This window comes from Anas platyrhynchos, chromosome 5 (genome assembly GCF_047663525.1).
Source record: "Anas platyrhynchos isolate ZD024472 breed Pekin duck chromosome 5, IASCAAS_PekinDuck_T2T, whole genome shotgun sequence".
Classification (NCBI taxonomy): Eukaryota; Metazoa; Chordata; class Aves; order Anseriformes; family Anatidae; genus Anas; species Anas platyrhynchos.
In genome coordinates, this window is record NC_092591.1 from 31709876 (window position 1) to 31736820 (window position 26945).

The following is a 26945-nucleotide window of genomic DNA, read 5'->3' on the forward strand; positions in this document are numbered from 1 at the left end:
GGGCTGGTACTCATCTCTGTCCCCCCCCATCCCGCAGGACCCAACAAGCCCAAATCCAGCACTCCCCCGGGGCAGGGCGAGCCGCTCAGCAGAGGCCTCTCCCTCTTGCTCCTCAAAAAGAGGGGAACTGCCCCAGCCCTGCTGTCATTTGGGGTTCCCCTGCCCTACCAAAGCTGACACCGGAGAGGCTCAGTGTCCCCAGCGGGGTGAGCGGTGACAGCACTGGTAGCAGCAGCTCCAGCAGGAGCACTGCCCGCTCTGACAGCTGGAAAAGTTGTGCCTAAGGAAAATTGGCTTTGGGGATCACGCTGCCCATGAATTTTGGGGTCGGTGTGGCCGCCTGCCCTGCCCAGGACTTCTCAGCCCCGAGGCCACCTCCTGGTGCAGCAGGCAAAGCCCTCGCCCACAACAAAGCACTAAAAAAGGGCTCGAAAACGAGGGCAGCTGGGCAAGGAGAGCAGCCTGCGAGTGGCATCACGGGGATAAAATCCCGCTGCCTGCCCTCTGCCCTCATCCCACAGCAGAGCAACCCCAACAGCACATCCTGGGGTGACCTGAGGGACATTTCAGCTCCCTGGGGGTGCTCAGCCTCGCTGCATCACCCCCATGAAGGGGCAAGGATGCCCAACGGCCTGCTTTTAGCCCCTGCTCCCACAGTGGGGTGAGCTCCCCGTGTGGGGCACGGGCGGGTGGAGCCCAGGTGTGGGGTGGAGGCTCCCCAATCTCCCTGCAAGCCCGGGCGCGCATCAAAGGCACCCGGCTGCCTCCTCCTCCTCCTCCCCCCTTTTTCTGCACGTTGCCACCCAAAAGAACAGATCCTCACCCCGTACCCGGCCTCCTCCTGCTCTGCCTCGAGGTGCAGGGTGACATGGGGCTGGGAGGGAAGGAAATCCCAGCCAAGACATTGATTTTATTTTTTAAGAATTAAAAAAAACAAAACAAAACAAAAAAAAAACGAACAAACAAACAAATAAACAAAAAAACAACAGACAGAACTTCCTGAAAACAGCTTCCTACCTCATAATTTCACAGAAATTAGCTTGGAAACGTTGTTTGCTCTCCCCTGCTCCCGATACCTGCTTCGGGCTCTGCCCTTTCCCCCCCCCCCACAGCCCACCCTCCCGGGCCTAAGCATCACCAGCTCGTCCTGCTTGAGGGGGTCCAGGAAGGGGCTCTGCCCCTGCCCCAGCCACCCACAGCAGTGGGGGCAAAGCCGAGCCCTCTTCTCCCCTCCAAGCCTGCCTCTGGGGATCCCGCTGGCCTTGGACCCCCACCCTGCAGGTATCTGCTCCAGCAGCCCCCCTGCAGAAGCTTGGCACTGGCATTTTTGGGGGGATGCAGAGTGGGCACCGCCTGCGAGCTTGGGTACTGCGTTTCTGGGTACCGCTTTTTTGGGTACCCTTTTCTGGGTACCTCTTTTTTGGGTACCTTTTTTTGGGGGGTACCTCTTTTTTAGGGTACCTCTTTCCCACCTCCAGCATCGCCGGCGCAGCACAGCCCCAGGGCTCAGCCCGGAGGCTTCGCCCCTCCTGACAGCAGGATGCCCATCGCCCCAGCGCTAATGAGTTAATAAATTCGTTTCTGACTAAGAAATTAGACCCTTAAGAAAAAAACCACGAGCCCGCTTTCGCCCACCCACCCCCCGTTCCCCGTATCGCCCCCCCAAAGTAACTGCGGTTTGTTGAGAGATCCTGGTGGCAGCGAGTGCCCTCCGTGCCAGCACCGGTGGCCACGGGCAGGGGTTGGGGACAGCCAGGTGGCGGCGGTGGTGGCCGACCTCTGGTGGGGCCTGGCAGCTGCAGGCCGGGCTCGGGGCGCTAGTCCTTGGGCGGCTTCTTGCTGCGGGTGTTCCACATGCCGCGCTTGGAGTGGTAGTAGTGGTAAAAGTTCCTGAGACGTAAGCGCTCCACCTCCAGCCCGCTCTGAAGGACCCTGCAGCCGGACAGAGGGACAAACGCTCAGGGAAAAGGAGGGCACGGACACAGCTGGGGGCGCCCCAAAGCCAGGTTATGGCCTTGGGAAGCTGAACACCTCCTCGGAGGTGGCTCCAAGGTGCAGGTGACACAACCTGCCCATGGGAAGGGCACAAAGCAGGGCGGAGGCCAGCTATGCCCATAGGGGAGGGTTCAGGGGTCCCGGTGCCCCCATCCTCACCTGTCCAGGAGCTCCCAGTCCTCCCCGCCCCAACGGTCCCTGAACTCCTCCGTGTTCATCCCTCCGACGCGGTCGAAGTCTGACTTGTAGATGCCGAAGAGGCCAAAGCCATTCACCTCCCAGTAACCTGCGGGGGAGAGCAGCGGGACCCCCGCCCCGCCAAACCATCACCCTGGGGTGCTCCCTGCTGCCCGCTGAGCCCCAGCCACGGGAGCACCCCCATTTCATCCACCCCTTTCCACCACGGGTCTGTCCCCACCACTGCCACCTCCTGCTGTGGGTGGTTCACAGGGTGACACCACAGCTTTTGGAGCACCCTTGGGCTCCAAACCCCGTCTCACCAAAGCAGACCACGCTCATCCTCTCACATCACCAAGCACGGCTGTAACCCACGCGATCCTGGGGCACGCGGGGGGCATCGCCCAGGGGACCGCTCACCGTTGGGCTCCCGCGGGGAGCTGCCGCAGCTCAGCCTCATGACGATGGGCGCGTAGGCCAGCTTCCCCTCCACGCAGTGCTTTCGGATGCTGTCCAGGATGTTGGCAGGGAAGTGGATGTGCAGGTCGCACAGGAACACGATGCTGTGCCCGTCCTGCAGCGGGGGGACAAGACGCGGCCATGAGGCTCGTGGACAAACAGCCCCAAGCCCCCACCAGAAGCCACAAGGGAGGGGAGCTCACCTCGACCATGTCCACGCCAGCCTGCAGCCCGGCCGAGCGCTCGAAGTTGCCCATGCGCCGCAGGTACTGGTAGCTGGGGAGAGAGCCCAGGGCAGTCAGCGTTGGTGGTGGAAGGGGACACAAGGGAGAGAGACTGAGAATAGCAGCGAGGATTGGCCCTGTGAGCCTCGTGAGGACCACGGTGGGACGTGGATGGGGTTGAGGGGTCTTTGGGGTAGGTTACCGGGGTAGCTTGGCATCCTGCAGGGCTTTCTCGACGTCCATGTCATCGCTGTCAAAGTCCACCAGGATGACGTTGAAGTTGGCGTCCTTCGTAGCCTCGTACAGACCGGCCATGTCCGAGATGAACTGCTGGACCCAGCGCGCTTGGTTCTTCACTGCCAGGCACAGCCACAGAAGTCTCTCAGACCTCGGGATCCCAGCGACGGAAGTCCCAAGAGCACGCCCAACCACACCAGCACCCCATCTCATGAGACCAGATAACCTCAGCATTGCTAAGGACCTGGCCTCCTGAAACAGCCCTGCTCAGTGGTTGCCCAAGACCCCAGAAAACATGCTTGGCCCTACCATGGTCATGGGGATGTCCCTACACCCCTCTGCCCAACACAGCCATGGTTCATACCCTCTTGGCTGCCAGCACACCCTTGGGCCAGCCACGTCCTGCTGTCACCTACCAGGTACCACGAAGTGCACCATGATGTCCTGCTTCCAGCTGAGCTGCAGGGGCTGGCAGAGGATGGGTTTGCCATACAAGACGCTCCAGGCGCTGGGCTGGGGCTCGGTGGCCCCCAGGGCTGGCCCCTCGGGGTTGGTCTCGGCACTGTCGTCCTGCTTGCCATGGTGCAGGAGGACATAGACGTACTCGGAGAGCCGCACCGTGCGCTGGCCCCGCTCCGCCAGCTCCAGCTCCAGCAGGTAGCGGTTCCCTCGGGCCGTGTCCCGGCGCTTCTCCACGTTGACGATCCGCAGAAGGGTGTAGATGCTGCAGGGAGAGGAGAAGCAGCTGAAGCCACCACGGCCACGAGCTCTTCTCCCCGTGCTTGAGGGGCTGGGCTGAACCTGCTATCACCTAAACACCTTCTACAACTCAGTAACGTGTCTGTCCACGTGGGAAGCAGTGGGTATTGTTTACCTGGGCTTCAGCAACACGTTTGATGCTGTTTCCCACAACCTTCTACTAGATAAACTGCCAAGACGCAGACTGGACAGGTGGGCTGTAAGATGGGCCAGCAGGTTGCACTCAGAGGATGCTGAGCAATGACTTTTACTCAGGCTAAAGAACCTGAGTGAAGTCTGGAGGAGTTGGGTCTGCTGACCCTGGGGGGACCTCATCACAATATTCCAGTTCTTAAAGGGCAGCTACAAGGAGGACCAGGGCTCTCTCTTCCCTAGGAGCCAACATCAAGACAAGGTACAGCAGACACAAGCTGCATCAGGAGAGGTTCTGTCTTGATATAAGCCAATTCTTTTTTTTTTTTTTTTTTTTTTTACAGTGAGAAAAACCACTCGCTGGAACAACCTGCCCAGGAACACGGTAGCATCCCCACCACCAGAGGTTTTCAAGATGTGACTGGAAAGGGTAGCACGCAATCCCATCTAGGCTCCTTTTTCCCTCCCCAGAGGTTGGGCCCGATGATCTTCCAAGGTCCCTTCCAACCTCCATGACTCTAACCCAACGTCGGGATCCCCCAAGTCCCAAAAAGCCAAAAGGGGCAAAAAGGCAGGTCCCCCCACCTCCCTCCCGTCCCCTGCTGCCTCCCTACCCGCCGTTCTTCTCGTTGAGCTTCTCCATGTACTGGGCCACCACGTCGACCACCTCGCTCTCGCTCAGCTGCAGGTTGCCCGAAACGTTGCAGCGCAGGTCGTTCCAGTCGGATCTCAGGAGCTCAAAGTCCACCGAGCTGACGCTGAACGTCCTCTGCCAGTTGATGGAGTCCTCCAGCCAGCTCTGCGGCAGCTCTGCCGTCTCGTAGCTGTAGTCCGAGACCTCCTCCTCTTCCTCCTCCTCCTGGCCCTTTCCCTCCTGCTGGGATGCTGTCAGCTCCGACATCTTCAGAAAGGATGTCACCCTCGTCCCCACCTCAGAGGAGTTGTAATCGGTGGTGGCAGCCACCCTGCCCGGGGCAGCAGTTGTGTCCTCGTGGGTCTCCCGGCTGAAGATCCCCTCGGCCCCCAGTTCTTCCCATTTGTTCACCCGCTCCCACCTCCTGCTTCCCATCCACGTGCTCTTCCTCCTGGCCGCGTCTCTTTCTTTGGAGATGTTGCTCAAGAGCCAAGGGGTCCGGTGGCCGGGGACGGCTCGGAGCTTGCTGGAGGTGATGGGATGCCTCTGAGGGGTCCTGGAGCGAAGGTGCACTTTCTTCAGAGGCTTTGGGTACAGGAAGATGCTGGGGAAGGCAGGCTCCTGGGCAGGGGTTTTGCGCTTGCCCATCTGCAGCCTGGTCACGTACACCTTCTCCTGGGTTTTCTGTTTTTTTTTGTCCTTCTTGGGCGCCACAGGCTTGTTGGGACCTGGTGTTTTGGCTCTGCCACCAAAGATGGGAACAGAGAAGTGGGGTTGGAGGCTCAGGGTCCCAGCATGCTTGGAGGATGCCAGCAGCCCTAGTTCATCTTCCTTGCCCTCGCTGGGCTCCTGGGGTAGCCACTGGAGCATCCTCCCGTTGACTCGCTCCTGCATGGGTCCTGTAGCCCCATAGCCATGGGGACCCTCAGGGGTGGCTGCAGGGCTGGGGGTAGCCAGGGGCACGCTCCACCTTCCCATGCCCGCCTCATCCTGCACCTGGTCCTGCTTGTGGCGAAAGCTGTAGTACTCCAGCTCGTCCCCATAATCCCTGGTGATCGGCAGGATCTCCTTCTTTTTGGCTCTGGTTACCAGCTCAAGGTTTTTCTTGGCTTCAGGAGGTGGGTCGGTAGGCTCAGGGCTGTCTGCTCCATCCTCCTCCTCCTCATCGTCCTCAAGAAAATCTAGGGAGCAAAGCCAGAGGTAAATACCCGGAGGGTTCAGGCCATTCTGCAGCACGATGGCTCAAGACAAGCAGGCAAAGCTTGTCTCCCTAAGGAGGATAAACCTGAAAACTGCCCCGAGGTGAGGGAGACTGAGGTGGCAGGTGCTGAGTGATGCACGCCAAGAACAGGGGTGAGAGACTCTGCTAATTAACCCCTCCAAACCTCGGCTAATTAACCCCTCCGAATCCTGGCACTACTCCCATTTCACCTGGGAACAAACCGAGCCTGCACCAAGAGCAAGGCAGGCTCTGAAAAAAAATGGGTTCCCCCCAAGAATCCCTGCCTGCACAGGCATCCACAAAGTCCACACCGTGCCCAGCTCAGAGAGACCAAGCCAATGCTGAATCAAGCCCGGGTGACGCTAATAACAGCTCGATTGGAGAGGAGAGGCAGAGCAATTGGGCAATTAAATAGTGGGCTTGCAGGACAAGAGAGGGAAAAACCACGCCGGTCTCCTCTTACAGATGCTGCAGGCACAGCTGCTGTCAGCCGGGGAGATGCAGCTTCAAAAAGCAGGGAGGGTGAAGTCCTGAGCCCCCAGCAGCAGCACATCACCGGAGGCATCCCGATACGCTGCCTCTCGCAGCGGGTGGGCTGGTGGGTCAGGATGCCAGGTCCTCAGCCCCGTGCCAAGCTGCTGAGAGATGCCCGAAAGCTGCCAGCGGGCGGGCATGACTCACTGTCTGGGCTGAGGAAGAGAAACGCTCGCTGGCGTGGGTCCTCCTCTTCCTCATCCATCTTCATGTACTTATAAAAACCAAACCTGGGAGACGGAGATGAAAGATGAGGTCCTGCAGATAAGGGAGGGGTGCTCGCGGGCGGGCGGGTGCGTGCTGCCTCGCACACACACACATGGGTGCATGGGGGAACGTCCCCAGCCACAGCCCAGCTCCGGGATGGGAGCTGGGACCCCAAACCCAGCCCAGGAGCCCACGAGATGGGGCAGGAGCCAGTCTGGAGGTGGCTTTTTGCTGGGGACAGGGTTTGGGGTCACGGCCCAACACTTACTTCTCCAGGTAGAGCGGGGACTCCCGATAGAAGCACTTGTTCTCGGTCTCCATGTGAGTGAGGCGCGTGAAGTCGTTGGGGTACACGAAGGAGAGGTAGACCTGGGGAGCCGAGCACACGGCCGTCACCCCTGCGCAGGGTGGGCTCACTCTGAGGACGTGGGGGACGGGTGGGGGGCACCCCAACAGCCAGGAGACCTCAGCTCCAGCCCAGCACCACAAACACACCGTGGGGTGCTCATTTTGGATCCCCTCGGGTCAAGAGGGGGAAGCTCAGCCTGACCCTCCCAATGGGGACAGCTCCCAGAGTTTAACCAGGTGGACGCAGCCCTGCCAAGCCAAACCCCGAAACGAGGGCAGGAGCTTTGGCAGGAGTCCTGTGGGAGCGTGACCCCATTCCTCCCGCAGGTGTCGGGGAGAGACACTTACGAATTGCAGGCCCTGGTAGCGGGCGATGGGGAAGTCCTTCACCACGTAGGTGGGGCTGTAGGCACAGGGCACCAGCACGTTCTCCACTCGGGACGGCTCTATCGCGGGGGCTGAAGAGAGGCAGCTTCAGCTCAGCCCCAAGCCGGTGCCCTTCCACCCCTACAGCCCCCTCCCACGTTACAGTTCGTAGCCCAGACCCTCCCAAATCGCCCCCTGCAGAGCTGTCCTTCACCCTTGAGACAGGCAGAAGGCAGGGGAGATGCTCTAGGTACCAGGGGCAGCCAGGTCCTGCCTTTTTCGTTGAATCACAGGATGGTTTGGGTTGGAAGGGACCTAAGAAGTCACAGAGCAGTGCACGGACCCGGTCCCAGGCACTTACTGAGGAAGAAGGTGTCCCTGGGGTCGGGCTTCAGCATGTCAGCCCCATGCTCGTCCTGCTGGGCCTCCCAGAGGTAGCTCCCGCTGTGGCTGGCCAGGGACTGCGGGATGTGCTCCACGTGGTTCATCTTCAGGGACGACTCATCTGCGGGGAGCGAGGGCAGAGCCTGAACCCCATGGACACCCACCGCAGGGTTCGCCCTCCAGCCTCCGAGCACCATCTCACCTTCCCTAAGGAGCTGGGAGCATCCTCCAAGGTGGCATGTCCCAGCCTCTGCCCCCATCCCACCTGGGGGGCTCAGGGGATTGGGGATTCCCCCTCCTGTCCCCATTTGTTCACACAGTGTGGGAGAGGGGAGCGCTGGGGACCCCCCTGTGACTGTGGGGGGAACCTGGCTGAGCCCCACTGCGCAGTGCCAGTTCCTGTGTCCCCCCTTGCCCAGCAGGGACACGAGGTTTGTGCCCCCCAAAAGGAGACACACACACACACGCCCTCTGTGACCCCAAACTGATGGTGGTCCTCCCTGGGAACAGCACATCCCACAGATTCCCAGCTCCTGCAGAGCCGAGGAGCCTGCACCAGCGCAAACCCAGCTCCTTCAGCCCTCTCCCGGGCTTGCAGACCCTGTGACTAATCAGCCTGATAATTACTGACGTCAGCTAATGACACGAAGGGACAGGGTACGGCTGATCTCAGCCGGGAGCCCCAGCTCTGATTACAGCATTGCTCGCCACAAACACCAGGGATGGCAGCACTCGGAGGCTTCGGCTCCCAAGGACACGGGAATTAAGCCACCAGCGCTCTTCCCCTTCAAGCTGCAGGTAAACACACCGCGAGCTTGTTTGTGCCCTTTCTTCTATTTAAGGCTTCATGTAACACGTTGTCCTTGGCTGTTAAGCAGCCCCCAGAGCACCCAAGGGGAGGTCACCGTGCTCTGGCCACCTCGGTCCCACGCAGAGCCGCCTGTCCCTAGCACCCAAGGGTGCCCTGCGAGGCAACAGGCAGGTCCCAAAGCCAGCAGCACCAAAACCGCTGCTTTTTTGCTGGGAAGTGTGGGGAGATGTGGGACACGTTGCCTCGGATCAACAGACCCAGGGCTCCCCGTACAGCAAACTAAGGTCGGGCTGCAGCCCCTGGAAAAGGCTGGAGCAAGGAAAAGGGAAAATATTTTGGAGGAACCCCAAGGAGAGGGACCTCCCACGTGGCTTGGCTTTTCCCTGGGATGCTGCTGGGCTCCAAAGGGAGCTCGGAGGCAGGAGGGTGCCAACACTGATGGATAGTGGCTGGGGGGGATTTATCTCAGCCTCATCCATCTCCTGGGCACCGGCATCAGCAGCTCAGCCCCCTCCATCCCTCTTCTCCCTGCCGATCCCCATGCGCCGCCCATCCTGTGGCCTCATCAAAAACCTTCGAGGGCATGTTTGATGACCGGCTCTTAAGCACGGTGAGTGCAGGACCCATCTATCAAGCTCTTTCTTGCTGCCAGGCCAGGGAAGGGGCAGGAAGTAGAAGATCTATAGATTTAATTAACCCCCCTGCCATCCATCCCCACCCAGACGACAGCTCCTCATAACTCAGGGCCGGGCCGAGGAGCTGAGCTGCTCGCCGAGGAACCAGGTCTATTTAGGAGGGTGGAGGCTGAAGTGCAGCAGCCACGGGAGCTGCGTTTCCATGGCGTGTCACCTCCAACATCCCGTTTTTGGGAGGGCCACGGAGCAGTGGGGTGCCTGGGGAGGTCCCGTGCAGTCCTTACCTGTGTACAGAGAGATGTAGGAGGAGTCGATCACCTCGAACTTCAAGCTGGGAAGGAAAACTCGCCACTAGGAAAAGAAGGACAGGAAGGATCAGTGGGAGGATGGGTCCTCATCCACCCTCAGCTCCCGGGAATTCTTCTGCATCATTCCCAGCCCCAACCCTGCAGGGGTGGAAGGAGAGGTAGGGCTGACCCTACACAGGTCCAGACCCATCTCCTGCCTTAACCCAAGGTGGTCTGGGTTTATTCCTTGGGTGGCTGGAGAGGACAAGGCTCCCTGAGGTGGGACAGAGCGACTCATGCTACCTCTGGCTGGGACTGCCACATATCCCAGTTATTTGTGGTCCTTCCAGGCCAGGCAGGACACATCCAGCCCTGCTTCAGCAGCAGCCTCTTCGCCAGCATCAACAACATCACAGGGGCAGCACAAACACAGGCAGTGCCTTGGCAGGGCAGGGACAACATCAAGGATCAAGACTGTGACCAAAGCCCTAAAATACCCCGAGCCCCAAAAGCACATCCTCCTTCCTCTGTCTCTCCCCAGGGCTGCAAAACGCCAGTGGTGAGGACCACAACCCACACCAGCCACCGCAGGAAACCAGCACAGGCCAAAGCGGGTCACGAAGCAACCCGCTGCAAATTCCTGCTCCTTTCTTCACGACTCGTTTCAGCGCAGCTTAAGCTGATTTGGGGCACATCGAGTGTGCATTGACTTACGAGGGTCTTCCCAGCTGCCTGCACCGATGTGACTACATGTTAAAAGCATGCCTTCAGATGGATTCGAGCCTTCGTCCAGACAAGCCTTTAAGTTCCCCCAGGGAGAGATGCATTAGGGTCCTTTTTTGTTGTTGTTTCTTTGCAACCATCTGCGAGGCTTCCCTCCCTCCAGCAAAAAAATGCCTTCCCCACCTCCCCCCCCCATTTGTTTTTCACATCAGAAATCCAGATCTTATCAGCGCTGGATGCACTGGGACCGGAGCCCTCGGAGGGTGAGGTTGAGAGGTGGGGAGGAGAGAGGCGAGGAAGGGGAGTTGTCAGCCTCTCTCTGATGCTTTGCTGGCACAAGTCTGACAGCAGTGATTAATGGCTGTTTGGGAGAAAGGAAACCTTGGCAAAAGAGCCGACATCTTCCCCTCCCAAAAAAAAAAAAAAAAAGCCCAAGCTCCTGAGATGTATGCTTCAGGGCTGCGCAGGCAAGGCAGGCAAGTTCAGATTTGAAGCTCCTGGTGTCTCCAAAAGGAGGGGGGAGGAAGAAAAAAGGGACCCAAGGTAACAAGGGGGGCTGACAGCTCGAGGTGACAGTCACAGACAGTCCTGGATCAGACCTGTGGCTGTCCTGATCTTACCCATGGTCTGGGCTCCCCAAAAAGGGACCTTTCCTCCTTCTCCAACCCAATTCGCTTCTGCAGAGAGCAAGAGGGAAGGGGAGGGGATGGGACTGGCTGTGCAGCGCTGGTGTCTGACCACCACTGCAGCCCAGAGCAGCGTCGCCCTGTTAGCATCCATTACAGGAGGTCCAGGGGCACAAATGAGGGATGACGGGGTCTTTAGGTCCCTAAAGGCCGTCAACACACAGGGATCGGACAAGCTGGGAGAAAAGCGTGTGTAGGAACAGCCCAGGTGAGCAAGTCCCAGCTCTGCTCCAAACCAAGGGGAAATCCTGGCTTTGCTTCGGGGTAAAGCACTTGAAGGCACACCAGGAAAAGCCCCGTTAATGGCTTTGATGACATGATGAAATGAAGCTGGGAGGAGGAGCACAGGGAGCATTTACTCACCCCAACCTCCACGTGGTCCGAACCTCGGTCGTCTTGCTTATGGAGCAGCTCGAAATAGTAGCGCCTGGATGACATGAGGCTGTGTAAGAAGAGAAAAGGCTGCTTAGGAAATACGCCTGCTACTGCTTCCAGTACAATGAGGAGCCCCAGGACCCTCGGGGCCAGAGGAGCTCTCTGGAAGCTGCCCTTGCTCACGTGTGGCTAAACATCTTGGGGTGGGGAGAAAGGCACCGTGAGCAGGATATCTGCTGCCCAACTCGACTGTGGAGAAGCCTTATAAGAACTCCTGGTCCCCACCTCGTAGAGCCCAACACATCTGAGCCCCAAGCTAGTGGTGTTTTTTTGGGGGGAAGGGGCTGTGGAGGAAGAGCTGGTCAGGGTCAGGGCGCAGCTTACCGCAGAGGCTTGGAGACCTGCGAGCTGAACTTGGTGAACTCCCCCGGGGCCGTCCACTCGGTGCCCAGCTGGGGGAAGGAAAAAAGAGCGTGTGAGAACCGCGGGGCCAAGCAGGCACGAGCCCAAATTCAGACAGGCAGCAAGGAGCAATCCCGAGATGGAGAAGAAGCCAGGCTGAGATGGCCTGGCACTTCCCAGGAGGACGAAGCAGCAGCAGAAGCTGCCTCTGGCAAAGTCACCCATGGACTCTGCTTGCTCCTTTTAAGAGCCGCTGCAGCAGAGGGACTTGACAAAGGGAGATTTTGTGGTGGGGTTCGATCCTATGGGTTTGAGACACCGTTAGCTGAGTACTGGGGTTCCCCACAGCGCAGTCGGGCAGGACATTAGCATGCTGGAAACGAGAGGCACCCCAAGGGAGGAGCTGCCCTCAGCAGGAGCTCAAGGACAATGGTGCGTACCTTGCCCACAAACGCAGCCAGCCGGGAGTTGGACGGGCTCTCGTCAGAGCTGAGCCAGAACTCTGAGTTGTCATCTGATGCCACGGAAAACTGGAAATCCCCTGGGGAGAGCGGAGGAGAAGGTCACCACGGAGGGATACAGCAGTCCTGGCAGCCTGGGATGGGTGGCTGAAGGTGACAGCTTCTCCTTGTGACCCAAGGAAACAGGGGGATGGATGGGCAGAGGCGACAGGCTGGCCCAGACCCCACGCTGTGCTCTCCTGGGTAGGATCAGGGCTTTGTCTCCGTTCAAAACAACCATGGAAAAGGGTCTTTGCCTCAAAGGGGCAAGCCAGGGGATTTGGGACTCCCTTCTGTCCTCATATGGTCCAAGAAGGGGGGAGGAGGCAACTTCTCCACATCGCAGCAGGGGGAGAAGAGGCCGAGCTCCATCACTCACCATCCTTGAAGGGGTGGATGTAGCCAAAAATCCTAAGCCCGTAGTTCTTCCACTTGGGCGACACGGCCAGCTTCTTCACTGTGGTGCGGGTCTGGGGACACAAAAGCACCCACGGTTCATGCCTTGCACCAACACAACCCGCCCCTTGTCCTCCTGGGGTCTTGTACCCTTAAAACCAGAGGGGACACAGCGGTCCCATCGCCACCCAGATCCCTCCAACTCAGCTCTGGAGCTCGGCCAGCTCCAATGGGAACGACCTGCCTGAACAGGACCCAAAACCTGAAGACTAAGGTCTCGGGGAAGGGCCAAGCTCCCAGCAAGGGGAGATGAAGCAGCACCCAGAGAGGGACGAGCAACCCCCCTCTCCCACCCACCTCCTTTGGGTCTGGGACTCACGTGGGGAAAGAGTGGAAAATGGAGGTTCTTCCTCAGGTGCCTCACGGCTCCTCCGCACCAGTCTTCGAAGACGTGCAGGTTTGCCTTCCCTTTGTACTGCGGGAGGAGAGTGCCAGGGAAGAGGGGGAGAGGTAACAGGACAGCGTCAGGGAAGGCTGAAATGTGGACGCCCACAGGCCATCACCCACACTAACAACCAAGAGAAAGGCTGATCCCCAGCCCTGTGCCAGCCCCATGGTCACAGTGCCCAACCCCAGCAGATAATCCTCCTCCTGCTGCTCTGACAGCATCCTTTGGCTCCCAAGCAGGCTCATACAAGGGCTGATTCCCTTATGGGTATGGCAGCAAAAGCTCAGCTCCATCATCACCCATCCCCATTGGCACCAGAAGGCTGGGTGGAGGGGACCACGCGATGCTCCCACATTCCTGGACAGCGGGGTTGTGGCCGTGCTCCCCCTCCACCATCACCTCCTGCCTGTATACCTGTTCATCCCAGGGCAAAGCCTGCTTGGTCAGGTTGAGTTTAGGGTGTCTGGTGGCTCGGTCGGACCACGAGCCCCTGGAAAGCCAGCCATCCAAATCCTGTGCATCCTGCCAAGGAAGCAGGAGAGGGAGGTGAGAGGCGCAGGGCATCGGGGCCAGCCCGCTGCAGGAGGAGGCCCCCCCACACATAAATGTCTCGTTTGGGATGTCAAGCGTTTCCAAACCGAGGGGAAAGCTTTCCAGGATAAATGCAAAGGAAAGCAGAGCACCCCAGCACAGAAAAATATTGGCGAGGCCTCCCAGGGAGCAGGGCTTCAAAAAATGTTCCAGCTAAACTCATTTCCCATCCTCTGTTGAAAGTGCTCCTGCTCCTAAACAGCACGCCTTCTGTGCATCCAAAACACTTGGCCGGTCCTACAGGCTCCTGGAAAGGGAGTGTTTGGGGCTTTGTTTCCAAAAGAGCAGAATAATGCTGGGCAATAATGCAACCAGTGCATCTGCGCCTCCCTGCTCCCCTCTTCCTTTAAGGGGGATTAGGTTAATCCCATCACTCGCGTCTCATAATTTAGAAGGGATTAGGGGAACAGTCGCTTGCCGAAAAAGTGGCACAGAAGAGCCGTGTGCTTTCGGAGCTTCCCCTGCACTAACACTGGCAGAGGCCAGAGCAAGCAGATGAGCCTGAGATAAGGAAGGACAGGAAGGGATGAGCAACACGGAGCAGGGACATGCTGTGTGGGCACTGAGGCTGCCTGACCCCAGAGGACTCCCAGTCCCCTGTGGACTTGGATGGGGAAGGAAAGACAGTGCCATCCCCCCCAGAATAGGAGCCACGTGTCCCCAAAACCAGCAGCAAGAACCACAGTGCCGGCAAAGCCCAGCCCGTTAAGATGCACAGCGCCAAGGAAATAATTAGCAAAGTTTGCCTAAATGAGCTCATTACCATCCCGGAGGAGGGGAGCGATGCCCTTGGAAGGCATTATTAGAGAGGAGGCGTAATCGTGCTCCCTGGGAAAGCCAGGATGCAATTACAGAGCAGCCTCACCAGAACACCCCAGCATCGGGGCCAGGGTGTCCTGCACACGGGAACAGGGAAAACAGCAAAATTAAAAAAAAAAAGACCAAAACTAAAGTATCGGTGGTGCCAACAGCAAGATCCACACTGATGCCTGGCACACGCTTGAAGCGCAGTGGGAGTAAAGTTTCCCATCTTTGCTTTTAAGCTGCAGCTGTTGCTCTGGATTCAGGGAGCCTCTTCGATGCCTCTCCAGGCATCCAACCTGCTCCGAAGCATCTTTGGCACGCAGCGAAGGGCTGCTCTTTTGGTAAGCAACAGGGCTTGCTGTCCCCATCCCGAGAGCCACAACAGGACCTGGGGCTAAGGAACAGGGAAAATAAGGAGGGGACAGCCCACGTGGCTTCACTAAGGGCAGATCGTGCCTGACAAAGCTGGTGGCCTCTCCATCCTCAGAGCCCCCTGCTCTGCTTGGCCAGGTGCTGAGCCAGGGACTCGGGACAGGGATCTCGGCCAGTCCCACCCCACCCCAGACATGTTACGGCTCCCATTGCCACCTGCTCCTCCTCGCGGCTCTCGCTGGAGTCCTCGGCCTTCCCCCGCCGTGCCGATGCCTGGGCCGACGCTGGCCGCCTGCCGGGGTCCGTCACCTCCGCCAGCCGCTCTCCATCTGCAACACCAACAGGGAAGCGGTGACACCACGGCCACCCCCCTCATCACAGGTCCCGCTGGCATCCCTCGCCCTGACAGGCTGTGGGTGCCCCATCCCTGGAGGTGTTCAAGGACCGCTTGGACAAGGCCCTGGGCAGCCTGATCTAGCGGGTGGCATCCCTGCCCATGGCAGGGGGTTGGGACTGGGTGATCTTTGAGGTCTCTTCCAACCAGAGCCATCCTACGACCCCACCACCACAAGATGTTCCTGGGCTTTCCTGAAGCCACCTCCTGGCCCTGGGGCAGGGATGGACGGGGTGACAGTGAGGCGGGTTCTGGCTGCAATTCCCTTTGTGGCATTCGTGTCCTAAGCAGCTTGCGGTGGCTCGCCAGCATCAGGTTTAATTACTCCTCTCACAGCCCTTTGACGTAAGAGACGGGATAAGCTCCCGCGGGACCTCGGCTGCCTGTCCAGCTACGGGGACAGCGCTGAGCTCTGCCATGAATTAAACTCGATCCAAGCATGGCGTGGAAAATAAAAGCACAGAATATCCTGAGGTGGGAGGTACCCTCGAGGATCATCAGGGCCAAATCCTGACTCCACACGAGGCAACCAAAGAGCCAAGCCATCTAGGAGCACTGCCCAAACGCTTCTTGAACACTGGCATGCCTGGGGCCATAACCACGTCCATGGGCAGCCTGTTCTGGTGCTTTCTCAGTGAAGATCCTTTTCCTAATACCCTCTAGAAACCTCCTCTGATGTATCTTCAAGCAATCCCCTTGCATCCCACCACCAGAGAAAAGAGGTCAGCACCCCTTCTGCGCTCCCCACCATGGGGACACGGCGGGCAGCCAGGGGGTCTCCTCTTCTCCAAGCTGAACCAAACAAGCATCCTCAGCTGCTCCTCGTAAGCCATGCCCTCTGGGCCTTTCACCACCTTTGCTGCCCTCCTTTGGGCAAACTAATATTTTTATACCCTTCTGAAGTCATGGAGCCCAAAACATCACACAGCCTGTGCGTGCAGCCCAGGTGGGATGCTCCCATCTATCCAGCTCTCTCCGTAGGGCCTCCCTACCCTCAAGGGAACCAACAGCTCTTCTTAATTTAGCATCATCTGCAAACTTACTTAGTTTAGGACTCAACCCACGTCCCAGCACTCTGATGTAACCGGAGAGAAACCAGCCCAGCCTGCCCCATGGGCTGTGCATGGGACAAGGACAGGCCCCAGCCCTCCTCCCGCAGCTCCCCAGCTCTCCCGGGGCATCCCACACCTCTGAGCTCACTACGCTGACCCCCTTTCCCCCAAAAAAAATCTCTCCCAATATATCTTCCTGCCTGCCAACACCAAGCTGAAGGGAAAGAAGGGATCCTACACCCACCGAGGGAGCTCGGGGACCCACTGCAGATGGCTTCGTTACCGAGTGCTGCGATAATTAGCGCCAGCCTACAGGCTCCCCTCTGCAGCTTGCACTGATCTTCCTCAGCTGCCAGGGAGGGTTCGCATTAAAACGCCTTCGCTTCGCAGTGTGAAAATAATCTGCTTCCCCCAAAATAACAGAGCAGACTTGAAAGCTGCATTAGCTATCTCCGGGAGGGGCGGCAAACCCCCTTCACTCACCACAACAGATGGATGCCTGCGAAACTTTTAAACAAGCATGAAGGACCCCAAAACCAGCACAGCAGCCCCCCGATGACCACAGCAGGGTTCCCCCTTACCAACCACCCCGCACCCTGGTGAGAAACCCCCTTGGGGAGCCCAAAATGCCACGAGCAGCGACAGGTCCTCACAGACAGCAGGAGGAGCGGGACGGGGGGCACCGAGATGCCCCCCACTCTCCATCCCCTCGTCTGGCAGCCCCGGGGGGCTCGTCCCTACCCGAGTCCATTAGCATTCAGGCGGCCGCGCAGCCCACGTCTCCTTGGAGATGGCGGCACAAATCCCGTCCCCAGCGCAGCGCGGGAACAGGAAATTAAGCTCTAAAGCCCCCTTATTCTGCTCTCAGCCATTATTCAGCCCTGGCAGCCTCGGCTTTCTCCTGGCAGCTCCCTCCCACGTCTTCAGACACGCATCGCTCCTGCTGCGACCCCACCGAGGCCGAGATGGGGAGCGTCGTGGGGGGGAAAGCGAGCAGGTCCAGCTCTGCAGACCCTCCCCGTTCCCATACATACTCTCCAGGATGACCTGAGCCAGCTGCAGGACACGGAGGCATGAGGCTGTGCCCTTGCGTTCGCTGCACGGATGCTGCCCCCAGTTTGGGGTCTGGTATACGAGGAATTGGGGAAATTGGAGCGAGGTTAGCAGAAATGCACACAGTACAAGAGGAGTCACCACACGGAGGCAGGCACCTGCCTCTACCCCACGCAAAGCAGAGTCTGAGATGCAAAAATTCAATTTTGGCCATGCAAAACCAGCCAGAGTGAGGTCGGTCCCCGAGCACACCATCGTCACCTCCCCCAGCAAGACAGCCGTGGAGCAGGAGGTGCCGCTGCTCCTACATCCCCCAGCCTTACGGTCCTCTACGGGAACACCACGGCAAGAGATGCTCTTGCCAATGAATTCACTCATATCCCAGCCCTGCCACTACAAATTCATTAGGGCAGAGTTAATTGCGCCTGCAAGCTTTTGGAAAAACCCTCTCTTCTCAGCAGGGATAGGGAAGCAAGCATGTGCTCAGAGAGGTGGCCACATCCCAGGAGGAGGAAAAGCGCCAGCAAAGCCTTGGAAAAAGGTTTCCGCGACAATGTTTGTTCTTCTGCAATTCAAATATGGGGTAGGAAAGTCAAGGACAGGCTTTGGCCCAAAAAATAAGTGCTAATCAGCCTGGCTGCAGCATGTGGGAACTGAAAATGAGCACCCCCCCTTGAGAAAGGGAGGGAAAGGCCAGCATCTCGTACCAGCCAGCAGAGGGTTGGGAAGGAAAAGGCTGCCCGAGATGGAGCCCGTCAGCACGGGAGCAAAGGTCCATCCTCGGGGGATGAGCCAGACCTCTGGTTTTTCACGACGGCAGCCACACAAACCCGCTCCGTGCCGCTCCGGCCAGCCGGGACCACGGCGCACAGAGGCCCTTTCAAGCTGCCAATTCCTGCCTTCCTCTTCCCCTCCTGCTCCGCCGGCGGCACGCGGCTGGCTCGCCCCGAACACAGACCCTTTCTTCGGGCAGGCTCCAGAGCTGGGATTTCTCCTGCTGCCTTGGTTCGAGGCCAACCCTGCCAGCTCGGGGGGAGATGCCCCTCGGTGATGCTTTCTCCCTAATCGCTCCCAAGGCGGTGCTGAGAGCTCGCTCTGCTCTTCCCCACCCAGAGGAGTCTCCGAGGATAAAGGCAAAGCCAGTGAGCTCAGCTGCCCATCCCCGAATCCAGCAAGCCAAGCTCCCCATCCCACCCCCTCCAGCTCTTTCTGTGTCCCTCACACAGATGGGAGATGCTGCAAGAGGGCTCGCAACCAGGCACTCACCACCCCGCTGGATGTAAAATCAGGGATGGATGTAAAACCCTCCCCACCTCTCCTCCAGCCCCAGCCAGGCTCGTGCAAGCCATCTCCCTCCTCCCCGCTGTCATTATCAGCATCCCCAGGCAACGCCAAGAAAGAACAGAAGAGCAGCCCTCGCCTCCAAAGCAGAGGGTGCTGGAAGCCCGGCCCCAAAGAGGGGACAAAGGCACTGGCGAGCCTCATTGTTCAGCTCCTGGCCCCACTCCACAGCAAAGCCCAGAGGCCACAGCGAGGATAAAAGGCATAAAAGGCTCCTAGGAGATGCTGCTGTTCGGGGAGGAGCATCCCCTCCTCTCCTCTCCCTTCCCCTAAGCAAACCCCAACTGGGCACTGCCAGCAAGATGAAAAGCGATGCGCCCCAGCACCAAATTTCCAAGCACATCAACCAGGTGGGATTTGGGACACAAATGGGTGATTTGCCATCACGTTCCCCCCGAGCCTTTGCCTGGTTGCTCCTCTCGCTGCTCATCCCCTCCTAGCAAGGTGCTGGTGAAGATTCAGGTGAGGTGCTTGGGGCCAGGGAGAGCTGGAAATGAGGACAGTCAAGCAAGATACTGAATTTGCACCGAAGCCCCCCAAAATCTTGTGCTAAAAAACAGAACGCAATTTGTAAATACCTCCACAGAGCCTCCAGGGTTTGGTTTCCCAGGCTGCACAGCACCCACAGGGGGGCACAGAGGGATTTGGGGTTTGGCTGCCCCCCAAAAAGCCAGCAGCACTAGCGGTGCAGGATGTTCTAGCTGCCCCGATGAGTAAACCACGAGCGGAGTGATGCAAATGGGTATGGAGAGATGTTGCTGGGTGCTCCCAACCGAGAAATCTCCCCAGAGGCAAGCATCTGCTCTTGTCTTCCTCTTTCTGCCGAGCCGGAGATGCTAAAGCAAGCTGGATCTTACTCCAAGCCAACCACCAGCAGCCCCTCTACCATCTGCCCCCGAAATATCGGCAGACCGGGCTGCACCAGTTGCAAAACCATCTCGGTGTCTTCAGAGCTGCATCCTTACAGCCCGACCCTCCTGGCAAAGAGATGCACAGAGGCAGCAGCTCAACTCACGCACAAAAAAGTGTGAAACAATCGGGATGGAGATGTAACAACCCCAGAGCCTGGCCTTGCAGTATAACCAAGGCTACAGACGGAGTTTTACTGCTTACAGAAACCCAAGCCCCGGGTTTGCTGCTCCTTGGCATCCCAAAGCTGCTCCCAGCACACTGGTGACGGGGTGAGATGCAGGAGCATCCGCTGAGGGCCAGGTTTTGGGTACACTTGGTACCTGACCTCCCACCTTTTGGGGCTGAAACCCCTCAGCGAGATCTGCGCATGTCCTTTTCTCCTCCAGAGGCCACATGCCGACCTCAGAATTTTTGGGGTGCTTTTGAGCTCCCTGAGCTCAGGAAGGGACTGGCACAAAGCTCTCCCAGCCCTGTCAAACCCCTCCAGGGGAGCCTGGCCTCCCCGAGGTGCCATCCCAGCGGATAATTACCAACAGCTCGGTGCTCGCCGCCGCCACACAGCCTCTGAGTCAGCAGCCAGCAGCGCGAGCTTCCCCCACCGCTGGGCTGCCGAGCAGTTACAATCAGAGTCAATGCTGCAAACTCCTCCCCAGGCCACAAAAGCCATCGGTGCATCTGTCCAGGAGGTTGGGATAAGGCAGGGGACCGCATGTGGCATCCCAAGGAGGGGCACAGAGCAGTGCCCAGGCGGGGATATTTCCCCTGGCACCGCTGCTCCCGGCAGCTTTGCTCGTGCCACAGGAGATGGTAACGGGCTGGACCTGCAGCACCTTCCTCTGCTCATCGGTGGTTTCTCAGAGCCCATCAGGCTCCAAAACATCAACGCCTCAAACAGGCAGCCCCACATCCCCGTGCTTGGCCCCGAATCCTTCTGGGCACCCAGTGCTCCCCAGCTCCCACCTCCCTGCACCTGTATCGGTCTCCATCCTCCCGTTTCATTTCATTTGGCACCAGCCCCAAAGCACCCCACGGTGGCCAGCACCTGTGTTACGTCCTCCCCGTCCTCCCCCAGGAATTTCCAGCAGCCTTGGGTGCTTTTGAACCTTTCCTTTGCTTTTAAACTAAATTTGAGAGGGCACGGAGGGGGGTGCCAGGCTGGGGACATCCCCACATCGGGGATGTGGGCAGACACAGAGGAGATGGATGGTGACCCCAGCATCATCACCCCACAGCAAAAAGGAGACTTCAAACGAAGCCTGGAGACAAACAAGTCAGGAAGAAATTCATTTTTAGCAAAAGCCCACATTAAAGAGACTGAGGAGTATTTTTTGTTGGGTTCTTTAATGTCTTTTTTTTTCCTTTTTTTTTTTTTTTTTTTTTTTTATAAAGGACTCGAGCTGTTGGAAGAGGTGATGCACCCCCCCGCTGTGCAAAATGGTGCTGGGGAGGACCAGGACCCTGCAGAGCTACAGGGATGCTCTGGCACCCGCTGCACCACGTCCCAACCCAGCCAGACACTGGGCACCAGTTCCTCCCCCCCTCATTTGGGGTCTCACCTGCTCAGGGTACCCACACCAGGGACCCTTTAGAGGATATCCTTTATATACGGCTCCTTTAAAGGACCCTTTAGAGGATAAAAGGCACCCTAAAGGAGCATCACCTGTCACGGCTCAGGATGCAGAGGGGATGCTGAGCCCCATCCCTGACAGCTTTGGGGTTTCTGCTGAGGCAGGAGCCATAAATGTGAGCTCTCAGCCCCCTCCCAGACATCACAAAGGGGAAGCAAGAGGACTGTTTGGATAAATTAGGCGTAGCCCATCATTTCACTTCATTACCAAGCCTTGCAGTCATCCCCACCCCGTTTTAAGGAGCAGCTCAGTGCTCACCCAGGGCAGAGGTGCCCAGGGCGGCTCAGAGCCGTGCTGCCACGTTTCCGAGCCACACGCCAGCTCGTTTTCCAGCCCCAAAGCCCCGAGACAGCCCCAGCCTACCCAGGACAGGGCTCGCTTGTCTGCCTGCCTCCTCCTCCTCCCCTTCCAGCAGCTCTTGGCAGGGAAGGAGCGGGTACAAAGAGCCGATTCAGGGCAGTGGGGCCGCAGTGAGGAGGGAAAGGGCTCCCTGGGGGAGGCCCAGGGGATAGCACGGAGGGGAAGACAGCGGCTCTGGGGACAGCGGCTGCCTTCCGCTGCGCTCAGCCTCCCCGCGAGCACCGCTGCCCTTCCACAAGGGCGACCGAGCCTTTTCAAAGGGCTTTTTCCAATCCTCTCCCCTACCTGCACCTCTGGAGAAAGGAAAAAAAGCCGCCCAGCTTCACAAGCATGCCAGCCTTCCAATTAAAAAAATAAAAATAAAAAAAAAGCACATCATGAACCAAGGAGATGTGCTCAGGATGCTGCACATCAGCCTGAATTCACTCCTTCCTGCTGTCCCTAGGGGCACAGGCGAGGATGGGGCATGGGGTGTGCAGGCAGTGATGCTCACAGCTCCTCCTGAAGTGTGGTGCTCCCTGCTTCAGTGCTTTGGATGGAGGTGGGAATTGCTCCAGCATCCAGCAGGGCCCCACAAGATTCAGGGCAGCTCAGCCAGCAGCTGGGCAGCTCGTGAGGTTCAGCAAGGCCAAGTGCAAGCACTTGCACCCAGCCTGTGCCAGCACAAGAGGGATGGAGTTGTCAGAGCAAGCTGGAAGACCACCTCTATGAAAAGGGGCTGAGAGAGCTGGGCACACTCAGCCTGGTAAAGAGATGGCTCTGGGGAGACCTCGTGGCAGCCTTTTCGTACTTAAAGGGGGCTCTTTAGAAAGATGGATAGGATGAGGGTTTAAAATTGTAGATTTAGAATGGAGGTAAGAAAGAAATCCTTCGCTCTGAGGGCACTGAGGCGCTGAGCAGGCTGCCCCAAGGAGTTTCAGGTGCCCCGTTGCTGGATGAGCTCAAAGCTGGGTTGGACGGGGCTTTGGGCAACCTGGTCTGGTGGAAGGTGTCCTGCCTACAGCGTGGGGGCTGGACTAGCAGGTCTTTTAGGTCCCTTCCAACCCCAAACATTGTGATTTATGATCTCAGCACCCTCCAAACCAGCACCGCCTCTGCTCACAACATTTTGGGGAGTTCTCGGGGCCAACCCGCACACCAAAACACACACACAGCAGCCACCATCTCACCCCGTAAAAAGCCCTGTTAGGTTTCCCTCCCTGTTTTGGCTTTGGATAGAGCCATCGCCCTCCTCCAAAAAACACCCCACACCTGTTGCAGGACCCTCCCAAAACCAGGATCCCAGCACATCTGCTGCTCCTTTGGCACCAGCAAGAGCCCTGCGCATGCGATTGCTGCTCCAGTGAGGTGGCAGCCAGGGAGCAGGACCAGCCAAGCACCCCTGCTAAGAACTATTTTAAATGTCTACTGTATTTTTTTTGTCTATTCTTCCCCTTTTTTCATTTTATTTTTTTTTTTCCTTTCCACCTGGCACGCAAGCATTTCCACCCCATTGACTCGGTGTGGTTTCCAGCCGGGAGAACACTGTAATGGTCTCATTATTTCAGATGAGGAATCTGTGTGTTAAATTAGGCAGAGAAGGGTAATTATCTACTTGTGGGAGATAAGGAGAAGGGGGGTATTTTTTTATCAGGGACACGATGTCAGCATGGTTCCCAGCTAAGTCCCCAGCCACACTGCTCCAGCTCCTTGTGTGAGTGCCTGCCAGGCCACTGAACCCCATGAACCCCCCAAAAATCCCCCCCACGTGCTCAGACCCCCTCCACACACACCTCTTGGCCTGGCCCACCCCTACCTTGCCCCCAACAGAGCTGCCAGGAAGACTCACATCCCGCACCTTCAGCTTCCAGAAAGCCCGTGGGCTCTGTGCCACTTGGTTTAACGAGTAATTAACCCTTCCAAGCACCTCCTGCTGGCTGACACAAGCCAAGCAGCATCCTCTGAGGCAGGCTGAGAGGTCTTGGGCACAGCTCCCCAGCCACCTCTCCCACTCAAGGGACAAGCGTCCCCCAAATCCCCAAAGGCTGTGGGGCTGGGGACACCTCTAAGCTCAGAAGATCAGGTACCAGCCGTGCCAAAAGCTGTTTTCCCCCAGTTTTTAGGTAGCCACGTCCCCAAATGCTGGGTCTGAATCTCTGCCACGTACACCACGGTGTGGATCAAGCCCAGAGCCCACAGCAAGCCCCAGAGCACCGTCTTCACCCAGCACCTCCAAACCCATTTCTCCTCACGCAGCCCTACGAGCGTTCCCCCTGCTGCGATCCCCAAGCTCTTTTTCCCCACCTTTCTCCCCCAAAACGAGGATCCCACTGGCAGCTCGTCTTTTCAGCTGCAGCACGACTGCAGGGCTTTCTGCCAGGAGCCAGGGCACGGCGATGCATCTCGCTGCTACAGCACACAGCATTCCCTCGCCCCCCGAGCACCGTAACAGGCCAGCAGGGATGTGGGGCACGTACAGGAGGCAGCAGGGGAGAGCAGGAGCAGGCACCCACCGGGTTCAGCACCCTAAAACACAGCCAGGGAACGTGCTTTTGCTCTGAGCATCCTTCTCAGAGAAAAGGAAAACCTCACCCAGAGGGACTACAATGGACAGACAGCCGAGCTTGCCATCCCACGCCATCTGCCAGTCCCAAAAGAGGACTTTTCTGCCCTAAAAGATATCGGGCAGCCTCTTTGGGGTTAGACTTCTATAATTTGGGGGTTTCCCAATGAGCCTGATCCTGCAGCGGAAAAAAGAAAACAAGCAGCGCTCCCCGCAAGTGCTCCTCGGAGATGATGCCCAAGCAAATCTCATTTCCTGCTCCTCTTATTGGCGTTATCCCGATTGCACCGGTGGGGCTTGAAAATCTGCAGGATCATGCTGCTCCTGCGGTCAGAAACTTTGGGTTTAGCAGCTGAGAGACTTCACCAGCCTCAACCTGCTCAGAAAAGTCATTTCTCCCCTCTACGAGCACCAACTCCTTATTCCTTTCCCATGATTTTAGGGCACAATGCATTTTAAAAAATAATAAGATGGGAGACAGGTTCTTCCTGCGAGCCCATCGGAAACGTTTCAAACTCAAGTTTTGGCCCACCTGGCAAATATTTTGTGCAGTTTCATAGCAGACAAACAGCCCAACAAGGTCTGCAAGGAAGAAAGCCAGGGGTCCATCAACGTGAAGCCCCTTACCCCACCGCTCCCCTGGGGCTAAGCTCTTGGGGGGGCACAGCACCAGGCCGTCGGGACTGGCCGTGCTGCAGCCTCCCACATCCCTTCCCAGGTGGAAAAGGGGTTTGGGGATTTCTGGGGGGGTCCCCATGGAGGGGATGGGGATGCTCCGGGGACAGGGACCTGCACCAGCGCCTGGGTGCTCCTGGTTTTACGGCTGACTTTCTTTTGTTAGCACGGAGAAAAAGCAAATGGCTGGGAAGAGAGGTGGGAAACCCTCAAGGAAAGAAAATAATGGAGCAATAAATTTAAAAAATAATAAATAATAAAAATAATAGAAATGTTAATAATAATAATAGAAATAATAATAATGATGAAAATAATAGAAAAAATAATAATAATAAAATGAAATTAATAAATAATAATAGTAAAAGCCCCGAGGGATTCTCGGCTCCCTCCCGACTCCCTCCGGAGGGTGTGGGGCTATGGATGGAGGTGACACCGCCTGTAGGGGAAATGTGGGATGGATGGGGCAAGCGGGGAGACACCGGGAGGGGGATCAACACCCACTGGGGGGTCCCGGTGATCCCAAGGGAGGGGTCCCGGGGGATATGGAGGGGGGGGGGGGTTACCTCTGCCGTAGGCGAAGGGGATGCGGAGGGCGCGCCCCTGGCGCACCAGGCTGATGTGGAGGTAGGTGAACCAGACGGCGAAGGTGAGCAGCGCCAGCAGCAGCAGCAGCTTCAGCTGCTTGCGGATCTTCTTCACCGGGAGCCGCGGCATCACCGCCCGCCGCCGCCCCTCCTCCTCCTCCTCCTCCTCCTCCTCCTACCGGTGTCTCTCCCCCCTGCCAGCCGCCCACCGCGCCCCCAGCCCCCCGCCGCCGCCTAACCCCGGCCCCTCGGGCCCCCGGCAGCCGCTAGGGGCCGGCAGCGGGGCAGGGGGGGCGGCGGCGGGGCTCGGCAGCCCCCGGCCCCCCGGAGCATCGCCGCCGCCCCGTGGCGCCGGGACCGGCGGGCGGGGGATGAATGGGGCGGCCGTGGGAACGCGGGGAGGGGGCGCCACGGATGAGCGACGGCGCCGCCGGCCAATCGCAGCCCGCGCCGCCCGCGGCTCGCCCAATGGGAGAGGAGAGGGGGCGGGTTTGGGGGGCCCGGGGAGAGGCCACGGGGGGACGTGGGGGGGGCGGCTCGGCCCTGCCGGGCCCTGGGGGGGAGGGGAGGGGTGGGGAGGGGGAGGATGGGGAGGGGGCACGGAGCCGAGGGGAGGGGGGCTCGGGATGGGGGCTGCGGCTGCACGGACCCCCGGGGGTCGCGGATTTCCCCCCCCCGCCGTGCGGTGGTACGGCCTGCAGGCTGCGGGGGGGAGGGGGGAGCACGGGGGTGGGGGAAGGAATAGGGGGGAGCCGGGACGCAGGCACCAGCCCCATCCCATCCCCATCCCATCCCCATCCCATCTGTCCCCATCCCCATCTCCATCCCCATCTCCATCCCATCTCGGTCCCCATCCCATCCTCATCCCCGTCTCCATCCCCATCCCTGTCCCATCCTCATCCCATCCCCAACTCCATCCTCATTCCCATCCCATCCCTATCCCCATTCCATCCCCATCCCATTCCATCTCTGTCCCCATACCATCCTCATCCCTGTCCCCATCCCTGTCCCATCCTCATCCCATCCCCATCTCCATCCTCATCCCCATCCCATCCCCGTGCTCGTCCCGTCCCCATCCCCATCCCATCCCCAACTCCATCTCCACCCCATTCCATCTCTGTTCCTGTCCCCATCCCGTCCCATCCCCATCCCATCCCCATCCCATCTCCATCCCCATCCCAATCCTTGTCCCAGTCCCAGCCCCGCGCGGTCCCACTGCCACCTACCGGCAGCTCCTGCAGGCTCGCCCCCCCCGTGTCACCAAAACCTCTCCCACCGGAGTTCCCCCAGTCCAAACTCTGCCAAAATATAACGATGGAGCTCATAATGCCCGTGGTGACGATGGCCATCACACCTGGCACCGGGGGAGCCAGCCCCAAGTCACTTCACCGCTGTAGAGGCAGCATTTTGGGGGCAGGATTTTTATTTTATTTTATTTTATTTTTGTCTTCCTTTCTGCTTTGCAGCTTGGAGCAGCAGCTCCTCCTCCAGCGTGGGGCTGGGAATGAAATGGGGGGAGAAAGCGCGGTGATAAGAAAAAAAAATAAAATCCTAACATCCGCAGCTGGGGAAACTAGAGGGCACCCGCGCTCCAGGCTGCGTTTTCCCGCTCAGCTGGCGAGCAGATGTGGAAGGTTAATTGGCTCGTAATTAAACCTATTAGGCAACCATGCGGTACGTGACATGGGGAGCTCGG

At 58.5% G+C, this 26945-nt stretch overlaps 1 protein-coding gene across 1 annotated transcript; it reads right to left on the minus strand.

The window, feature by feature from the left end:
- Window positions 1-890: 890 nt before the first annotated feature.
- Window positions 891-25606, minus strand: B4GALNT4 (beta-1,4-N-acetyl-galactosaminyltransferase 4). Its single transcript, XM_027458364.3, has 20 exons — window positions 25229-25606; window positions 14925-15037; window positions 13356-13463; window positions 12873-12968; window positions 12477-12567; window positions 12038-12138; window positions 11580-11647; window positions 11184-11262; window positions 9409-9475; window positions 7656-7799; window positions 7277-7386; window positions 6849-6949; window positions 6521-6603; window positions 4598-5798; window positions 3509-3816; window positions 3058-3211; window positions 2835-2907; window positions 2593-2746; window positions 2155-2281; window positions 891-1932 (listed from the first exon to the last, which is right to left on the minus strand). The coding sequence occupies exons 1-20, from the start codon at window positions 25377-25379 to the stop codon at window positions 1818-1820; spliced, it is 3444 nt and encodes a 1147-aa protein (XP_027314165.1). The 5' UTR covers window positions 25380-25606; the 3' UTR covers window positions 891-1817.
- Between the last annotated feature and the right edge of the window lie 1339 nt (window positions 25607-26945).

What these genes read in the sequence shown, in the direction of transcription:
- B4GALNT4 (XM_027458364.3), bottom strand. Translation starts at nt 25,379, where the DNA reads ATGCCGCGGCTCCCGGTGAAGAAGATCCGCAAGCAGCTGAAGCTGCTG. An exon ending in TGGCTGCGTTTGTGGGCAAG is followed by an intron (nt 11,648 to 12,037) that starts GTACGCACCATT and finishes TCCTTCCCCCAG; the next exon opens with CTGGGCACCGAGTGGACGGC. An exon ending in CTCCCCGCGGGAGCCCAACG is followed by an intron (nt 2,282 to 2,592) that starts GTGAGCGGTCCC and finishes TCTCCCCCGCAG; the next exon opens with GTTACTGGGAGGTGAATGGC.